The 9,857-nt window shown below is 48.8% G+C and overlaps 1 protein-coding gene across 1 annotated transcript in view; it reads right to left on the bottom strand.

Annotated features, from left to right (window-relative positions):
* LOC126020213 (O-acyltransferase like protein-like) overlaps positions 1-3,471 on the bottom strand; it is a 49,517-nt gene extending 46,046 nt beyond the window's left edge. The window contains exon 1 of the mRNA XM_049781669.1: positions 3,321-3,471. Coding sequence (XP_049637626.1) covers positions 3,321-3,471 — 151 coding nt within the window. The remainder of the gene's footprint in view (positions 1-3,320) is intronic.
* Positions 3,472-9,857: the final 6,386 nt, after the last annotated feature.

Raw genomic sequence — 9,857 nt, forward strand, 5'->3', positions numbered from 1 at the left:
GATCTCACAGGACACAAGCATGAGTCTCAGCCTGGCTCAGCCTCCATCTCTCCATCCCAAACAGCAACCACTGATGCCTTTGGCCAGGCCACACTTCTCACCCAAAGCCCCCCAAAGCACCATCTTACTCCTCTCTCCCCCTTATCCTCAGACTATGACCTGATGGCCTGCTTAAAATTTTAAGCAGCTCCAGCTCTGGGCTGGAGCAATAGCACACTGAATTGGACACTGCTGTGCATAATAAGGCCAAGCATCCCATAAGGTCCCCCAATTCCCACCAGGAATGATCCATGAGTGCAGAGCCAGGAGTAATCCCTGAGCACCAAAACAAAACAAAATAGCCTCAAAACTCACTTCTGTATGTTCTGAATCAGAGACCAGAGCTTCGTTTCATTCAGCCACAAGGAATGGATTAGAATGACATCAAAGTGAAGGCAGGAAACACTTTTGTTCTAGCCCCAGTTTGAAAACTATAACCTGATGGGCCAAAAGCTAGGATAGCACTAAAGGTACATGTTTGAGACAGGCATGACCTGGATTCAATTCCTGGCACCACTAGGTGTGGGGACCCGGGGAACCCTGACACTGCACAACACCACATTTCCAAATCCTGATGTAGAAATGTCTGCCTGGTTTGGCTGAGATGTGGCCCTTAAGGTCCCAAAACCTCTTGAGTACCTCTTGAGAAGCGCCCACATCTCTACATGAGGGTAGGAACAAACCTACAAGCTGAGGTTCTTGCCTTGTATGCAGCTCAATCCCCACAGCCCATGGGTACAAGAGCATTGCCAGAAGTAGCCCCTACCAGGCAACTTGGCCCCTTGTTTGAAATCTGCTCGGTTCCCAACTGCCTTCCCTCAACCCTATGCCAGCAACCTGGGCCGACTCTGAGAGTGCCTCCCTACTTGTGCCCATCAGCAAAACAGCATTTGTAGCTGCAGATTCTGAGCACTTTCCCTTCCTCCGGGCTTGCTGTCTTCTCACCAGGTTGGGACATGCAGCTGGGCTTCATTCTTTTCTGTTGCACATTTTGTGTGTGCCAAGTGATGGAAGGAAGGAGCAGGGCTGGGCATGATGACCTGGACACAATTTCCGTCTCCTCTCTCTGGGCTGAGCTGTTTGACAACTGTGTCTAGTTTGCTGATGTATCACAGACACAGACACTCTCTAAATATTGACTCTTACTGTTTTCTCAGCCCCAGGACTGTCTGGAAAATCCAGGTCAAATGCACACACAGTGCTCAGGCCTCTTCGGCACAAAGTCATAGCAACCCTCAAGGGCGAGATCTGGGGCGCGGGAGAGACAGGAGTGACAGCTGTTTTATTACTGAGAAGGAACCTATTTCCAGAAATCACCCACATATGCTTTCTTGGACCTTTCATCTTGGAGTCATTCGTTTATTTGTTTCCTTTCTCTTTCTCTCCTTTCCCTCTCCTCTCCTCTCCTTTCTTTCTCTTCTTTTTCTCAGCTCGTCTTTTATATTCATTCATTTATTTATCAATTGCTTGGGGATCATACTGGGCTGTGCTCAGGGTTTACTCTTGACTCTCTGCTAGGTGGATTACTTCTGGCTGTGTTGGCGGAACCATGTGGTGCCAGGAATGGAACCAGAGTCAGCTAGGTACAAGACAAGCGCTTCAGCCCCTGGGCTCTGTCTCTGGCCCCATGTTTTTAACTAAAGGGGATTACACCAGCATGTCCACATTCAGGTCCTAACAGGAACATCACTGTGGACAAATGGGCCCAGGAATCCCAAGGTAACTGTGGCCCATGAAGACAGTGACTGACTCTCCCCTGGAAACCTGTGCTAGTACTCAGTTGTGCTTCGTAAGTTGTCTTGCCAGCTCCTGGGGCCTGGATTTGTTTCCCAGACTTCCTGTCACCATCACCAAGGATTATTATAGCAAAACCTAATTCATTCCAGATATCCAGATACTTTTGGGGGGAGTGGGAAGGGTTCGGGTTACTCCCGGCCTAAGCTCAGGAATCACTTCCAGCAGGTTCAGGGGAACATATGAGATGCTGGAGATCAAACCCAGATCAGCCACATGCAAGGCAAACACCCTCCCCACTGTGCTATTGCATGGGGGTGGGGGAGTGCATTCCAGATAGTTTCTAAAGCACTGAATGTATTGACTTATATCCATTTTCCCGCCATCTCATTATGATCAGCGTGCCTGGCCTGACCAAAGAGACAGCTTTTGCCTTGCCTGGTCCTACCCTATTCTGGTTACCCACCCCACACAGGATTCCTGAGAACATTGCCAGGTGTTCCAGAGTACCACAGGCGGCCCCAGACAAAAACAAGCCAACAAACGCATCCCTAGTGCTGCAGGAATGGCAATTGCTTCAGAGCATGCTGCTTTGAGCTACTTAATGAGATCAAACTTGTTTATCTTTACAACCTACAGGATGCTACAAGTTTCCAGAGACAAAATAAACGAGCCATGTGCTCAGAATGGAAAATGACAGGTTCCTTTCCTGGCTTTGCAAAAAAGAGCCTTTTATTGTCTCTGAGGTGGAGTTCCCTCAGCATTCACAGGAACCGTTTTACTAGGAGAGAAGACTCCCAAGAGCTGACCTTCTGGCACTTCCTGGCAGAAAGCTCAGGGCCCCTTTCCTTATGAAGGTCATTTCTGGAATCCACAAAAAATAGATCACTGGCCGGAAATGTATCCATCCACAGCACTTCCAAAGACATCCGGTGGCAGCTGAGTCCCAGCCTGAACCAGGACCCTGAACAACCCTCCTTAGAATATGCTACCAAACTTACTATGAGGGCGGAAGATGACTCAAAGCTTGGACTCATGCCTTGCTTGTGCCATGACCTGAGTTTGATCTCTAGCACCAGTTGTCTACCTCTCCCCCAATGTCAACCTGTGTTACCTCTTGGCCCTTAGCAGTGCTGGGCCTGAGTATCTGACTCTTCAATCTGGTTTTCATAGTGTCAAGAAGCAACTCCAGGTTGAGTACTGTTTGGTTGTCCCCCCCATGCCTCTCCAATGTCTTGACACTGAAGATGGCACATTTGCACTAGCAGACGGCACCATGCCTTGAGTACCAAGCTCTGCTGATTAGGGTTTCTGAGGCTTTGTCGAGATTCCCCCTGCTCAGATGAACTCAGCCTCATCCAGTACCTTCTGTAATACAAATTGACCCTCATTGATTTTAGGGGTCATTTATAAACAGAGTCCCCTGGGATCTTTTCTCTTTGGTCCTTAGTTTCTATCCCTCAAGAATTTTTCTGGGGTGCTCCAGCATAAGCCCCAGGTAACGTGCCCTAACGTACACACCCACCCAGCCTGCATCAAGGACTTACTCCTGAGTGCATATTCTTTGGGTGCTGCTGAATTCAGATCAGAGAGAAATTCTTCGGTGTCTTGCAGGCACTTGGAGGAAATGTTTCTTGCAGGGGAGACACAAGGAAGAAATTGAAAAGAAAGTAGCCAGAGTAGGAAAGCCCCAGCCATGGTGGCCTGGGAGGGAGCCTGACCAGCTAGAATGTTCCTCTCAGACAAAGGGCTTTATAGCCGTGAGCCTCCCATCCAGAACATGTTGGGGGGAAAGGCCATGAGGCTGGCCCCTATCTTGCAAAGACAAGCTGCTTCTCCAGGGCCACCTGCAAAGCGACGAAAGGAACAAAGCGTGGAAACTGATTCATGTACAACTTGTAATTGTCGAGGGAAATGGATGTGAGGCCGCTGACCATCTGGCTTCCTTTAGTCATGCAGATTAACGCCGACAGCCTGTGCTAACAGGGGCCTGGCTGACTGTCTCTCTCATTCCATGACCTAAGGCCCATCTCTGATGAGTGCAAAAAAATAGAGGGAGGATGTTAAGTGGCAACCCTGGGCTTTTGCGCAAGAAGGATTCAGAATCTAACCTGTATCACATCTGGACCAGCGAGAAGCCAAGAAGGGCTCATCTCCATTTTTGGATCCCCTCCACCGTGCCTGCCTGACTAGGAAAGCCATAGAGGAGTGCTATAAACACCCCCAAAGCAAGTCCTAGGGTTGCAGAGGGACAAATTCCCACATGGATGGGAAAGAAAACAACTCAGGTGTGGAGAATTCAGAGCTCTGGACACTTGGCACATTCATGCCATCTCCTAAGACAATATGAAGAGCCTGGGTTAGAGAACTGGTTCGGGGGTTAAGACCTGATCTGCAGCTGGGTCCTGTTCCGGCTTGATATATTGCCGCCCTTGAGCAGAGCCAGGAGTATGTCCTGCACAGCTGGACATACTAAAGCTAAATCAAGAAGGGAGTACCTATATGGAAACTGATGGAACAGTGCTTCCTGCAGAGGGATCAGAGAGGGCCTGGCAGGCAGATCAAGCACTGGAGTCGGGTGGGTGGCTGCAAAAGTCTGGCGCCAGCTGCAAAGGCTGCAAAGCTGCAGGGCTGCAAGTGGGGTGAGGTGCCCACCCAGGGATGCCAAAATATAGTCACCCGGACCACCACAGCCCAAGGGGCCAAGGGGGAAGAGAGATAGAAACTAAATATTTTATTCCAGCCTGCAGTCTGAAGTCTGGAGAGGGAGGGAGGGAGGAAGGGAGAGAAAGAGAGAGAGAGAGAGAGAGAGAGAGAGAGAGAGAGAGAGAGAGAGAGAGAGAGAGAGAGAGAGAGAGAGAGAGAGGGAGAGAGAGGGAGAGGGAGAGGGAGAGGGAGAGGGAGAGGGAGAGGGAGAGGGAGAGGGAGACAGAGTCAGACAGACAGAGACAGAGACACAGAGACACAGAGATTAAAGCAGGTAGCATCTCACCAATGCTTTATCTCTGGCCCAGGCCCTACAGGCCAGCAGGCTCTGCTCCCAACTCTTTGCCAGACTTGCCTTTTATACTTCAGTTGCAGTTTTAGTGGCAATTGTCAGTTGTAGGGGAGCCTGTCCCAGTCCAACTTCCATTACAATTGGGGTATCATCACCCCTTACAGGTACATTGACTAATTAATTGCCTTAAATACATCAACGGGTAAGAGCCAAAAATACAAACAAAAAGAAGCAATAGTGAAATCCTGTGTGGTTTGCATGGAACCTATTCGCAGGGCAGTGAGTGTAAGCTTCAGTTATCGCAGGCTGGGGCCAATGTGGCAATACTGGATCCCTCGATGGTTCTAAGGGGGTCTGGGAAGCCCAGATTCCAGGGCATCCATGCCCATTCCTCAGGCAGCTTAGCCCTTCCTTGCCCATCGAGTGCCAATGCCAAGGCCACCCTCAGTGTGGTCCACCCTGTGACTTCCCTCTCTGGCCTGGAATGAAACGGCCTAATAGCTCAGTGATTCTCCACTATGATGGGGAGCAACACCATGGCCTCATGTCTATGAGGTCAGGGAAGGTGACTGTCTGCAGAGGAGGAGTTGGGGCTCCCTACAGACATCCAGGCCCCAGAGGGAGGGAGTCTGAGGTAGGATTGATATTCAAGCTCAACTATTAAGGCTTTCAAGGTCACTCACCATTGACTCAGGAGAGTCCTTTTTTTTGGGGGGGGGGTGCACATCCAGCAGCACTCAGGGGTTATCCTGGCAGGCTCATATCCAAGGGACTATGTGCACAGCAAATGCCCTCCCTGCTGTGCTACTGCTCCGGGCCCACACTTGGGCTTCTTGATCTGCAGTTCTGCCATCCCATATAGGATCCGTTCTCCAGACAGAACCTATTCAATTAACCTTTTTTTGTTTTGTTTTGGCGGCCTCGCCCAGTGGCATGCAAGGTTTACTCCTGGCAACACGCTCAGGAATCACTCCTTGTAATGCTTAGGAGACCCTTTGGGATGCCGAGGATTGAACCTAAGTCAACTATGTGCAAGGAAAATGCCTTATCTGCTGTGTTATCACTCTGACCCTGCCCAATTAACCGTGACTTGACGTGAAGCTCAGAAAATGATTCGGTCTCCCTTTATAGTTCTAACAGAGGTGTAAGAGGGAGAAAGAACCTCTGGTCTGAACAGCTCCTGACCCTAGCCTCCACCCAAAAAAAAACCACAGCTTGTGTTCGTAATAACCTGTCAGGGCAGAGCACTTGGTAGTACGATGAGAGAAAAGTTGGAATAAGTGGAAAAGCAGACAGCCCCAATGAATCCTCTGCTCAGCCCAGCATGGTGCAGCCTTATTATAGTCATGATGAGTCAGACAGAACTAGTCTCTGAATTTAGAAAGCAGCAGGGCACATTTTCTGGGAAAACGCTCTTCTGTTTCCTAAAGTCAAAAACCCCATTTGGGGAAGGGTAATAATATCCCAGGATGAAACTGGCAGGTAATCTGATAACAAAGGTGTGAATGAATGTGAGTCCCTTACTCTCACTGGCAGTGGCCAGTAGGGGGGATCCCGGGCAGACTGGCAACCCAGCAGTAAGTGCCCTCCAAGGAGCACATTCCAAGGAGTCTGGCCAGGATCCCCCCACACCTCGTTTTTCTCTATGATCCGAGTTCTCCTCGCCTGACTGGGACAGACGTTTGCGAGGCAAGTGTGTGCTGAGACAGTTTCCAGTCACCTATTCAGGCCTTGCTCTGCTGCTCTGAGGAAGGGGCCCTGGGGGAATCCCCCCATCAGACCCCGCATGCTTTCTGTACAGTACGGACTTGCCTCGCTCCACAGCTCCTAATATGGTATTTTCGTTAGTATCTTCAAAGCGGGCTGTGCCCTGACTAGGGAGGGGATCCTAGGCCAGGCACCCCCAGATCTAACTTCTCAATGAATAGAAATAACTCTGGGGACATCAGCGGCTCAATATTCTCACCCGAAGAGCTGTTGTGACTAAGGTGGTCTCTGGGTTAGCGGACACTTGAGCCCTAGAACTACGCATCAGAACATAAACCATTGCATTAGAGCCAGGGCAGTGGAGTTGAAGCTCAGCTCGTCTCACACCCAAGCCTCGTGGCCCATGGCTTGGCTCTTTGGGATTAATGGTTTGGGGGTGCTACTCACTACAGAATTTCAACAATCTTGAAGTTAAACGCTTCTTGAAGCAAACACTTCCAGTGGCAGGGGAAATTTTTCTTTGCAGAGACTCATTCACAGTCATATCTTAAATGTCTACAGTGAGAGCTGAAGGGGGAGAGAGAAAGAAGGGAAGGGAGAGAGGGAAAGAGAGGGTGGGAGAAAGGGTGGGGATAGAGAAGAATATCTGCCATATGAGGGCAAAAGGGAGAGAAAAATTGGCAATATTGATGGTAGAAAATATGCCCTAGTGAAGGTCTGACATTGAATGACTGAAAATCATTAGATTTTGTAAGGAAAAAAAGGATCAATTTCAATCGAGAATAAATTGAGATTTGGGGGGGTCCACACCAAAGTGTTCAGGGGTCAATCCTGCGCATGCTTAAAGGGGTCGTACAATGCCAAGGATTGAAACCGGAGTTCCCCAAAGTAGGCAAGTTTTTGTGAGGAAATGCAACGATGCAGCAAAACTCTCCTCATTTAGGAGCTGCAGACTTACATTTACATTTTACATTGAATTTTACAATCCCTTCACTTTATTATTGATTTCATTTGATCTACCTAATCTAAACTTACATTTTTTGCCTCCCCCCCAATTTACATTTTTTATTTTAGGCACAGCAGGCTTAAAATTAAAAGCTACCATCTGGATCTGGGGTCCTTACAGCACCTAATTTGCATCATGTCTGTGTAATTAACGGGCATTTGTAACAACAGCTCACACTTGTCATATCCTTTATTTTTAGTCTGTTCCTTTTAGGATAGATGTATTTTTAAAAAAGGTCATATTCTATTTTATGAAAGTCATTAACAAGTTTCCTTTTTCTCTCTTCAAGTACTCATTTTGGAGAAAGTGCTCACAGCATGACAAGCATATTAGCATGACTTATTTCATTAATCCTGGTCATAGTTTGCTATAGGAAACCCCCTTGCTGGCCCTGGATCCCAGAAATCTGCATAAAGTGTGCTTAGGAAGAATAAGCCTATATCCTGGCTCTTTTTCTTTTCTCTTTTGAAACAGCAATTTTATTTTTTTGTTGTTGTTCTTTTGGGGCCACACCCAGCAGCGCCCAGAGGTTATTCCTGGCTGTGAGCTCAGAAATCACTCCTGGGCCCGGAGAGATAGCACAGCAGTGTTTGCCTTGCAAGCAGCCGATCCAGGACCAAAGGTGGCCCAAAAACCAAAAAAAAAAAAAAAAAAGAAAGAAATCACTCCTGGCAGGCTCGGGACCATATGGGATGACAGGGATCAACCCCGGATCAGCCACGTGCAAGGTAAAAATGCCCTACTCACTGTGCTAACACTCAGCCTGTTTTTCATTTTATCTTTGGGGTTTTTTTTTTGGGGGGGGGGTCACACCCGGCAGCGCTCAGGGGTTACTACTGGCTCTGTGCTCAGAAATTGCTCCTGGCAGGCTCGGGGGACCATATGGGATGCCGGGATTCGAACCACCATTGGTCCTGGGTCAGCCGCTTGCAAGGCAAACGCCCTACTGCTGTGCTATCTCTCTGGCCCCTTCTTAGGGTTTTTTGTTTGTTTGTTTTTTGGGGGCCACACCCGGCGGTGCTCAGGGGTTACTCCTGGCTGTCTGCTCAGAAATAGCTCCTGGCAGGCACGGGGGACCATATGGGACACCGGGATTCGAACCAACCACCTTTGGTCCTGGATCGGCTGCTAGCAAGGCAACCGCCGCTGTGCTATCTCTCCGGGCCCCTTTTGTTTGTTTTGTTTTTGGGCTACACCTGGTGACGCTCAGAGGTTACTCCTGGCTATGCACTCAGAAATCACTCCTGGCTTGGGGGACCATATGGGACGCCAGAGGATTGAACCTCGGTCAGTCCTAGGCTAGTGCTTGCAAGGCAAGACGCCTTACCTCTACTGCCACAGCTCTGGCCCCTCAATGTTGACTTCTAAACCTCTACTTAATACAGAAAGTTTTTACCTTAATCTACAATTTGCATTTTAAAATTTAACTTGAAGTCTACTCAAAAAGATTGCCTTCGGGCCCGGAGAGATAGCACAGCGGTGTTTGCCTTGCAAGCAGCTGATCCAGGACCAAAGGTGGTTGGTTCGAATCCCGGTGTCCCATATGGTCCCCCGTGCCTGCCAGGAGCTATTTCTGAGCAGACAGCCAGGAGTAACCCCTGAGCAATGCTGGGAATGCCCCCCCCAAAAAAACAAGACAAAAAAACAAAAAAACAATAACAACAAAAAAAGATTGCCTTCACTTGAACTTTCAGACCAAATGGATCATTCCTTAGCCACCACTTCTGAAATGCTCTAATGGAAAACACATCAAGGAGCCTACTTACTCTGAAGCACAGCAGCGAGTCTTTGCAACCAGTCAACATGGGCTCCATCAGGCTGGTGGCTCCGCATCCACCACTCTCCCCAGTATCCTTGGGCATGGCTGGGACCACACTGGCCCAGACTCCTTGGATTGGAAGAGACCATATACATGGTTTTTGCCAATGAGGTGGCAGATATGGCCACCTTGTGGACCAGGGCATTTAACTGGACTTTCTTTCACCATGCCATGCGGGGCATTAAGTATATAACAGGGTAAGGAAATCTGAAATTGTGCCTCTATCCGTTCCACAATTGGCAACAAATGTAAGCAAGAAAGGTTTTGTCCTTGTCTAGGTTGGAGGCCTGCAGTCTAACTCAGTGATCATCTGCTAATGCATTAGGTTATGGCATTTGCAGTCTAACAATTGCTGACACACAAATCCCTTAGTCCACCTTGAATCACTGTTCTTGGCCTGGGACTCCACTTTTCCCTTAAAAACAGCCAAGAGTATCGAATACCTCAGGCCACACCCGTTTCCCCCACTTTGATTACATGACTTCCTGATGGGTTCCTCACTAGGTAGCAGGAACAGTGGGGTAACAGGCCCCCACAAAGCCTCGCCTGGTGTC

This window comes from Suncus etruscus, chromosome 10 (genome assembly GCF_024139225.1).
Source record: "Suncus etruscus isolate mSunEtr1 chromosome 10, mSunEtr1.pri.cur, whole genome shotgun sequence".
Classification (NCBI taxonomy): domain Eukaryota; kingdom Metazoa; phylum Chordata; class Mammalia; order Eulipotyphla; family Soricidae; genus Suncus; species Suncus etruscus.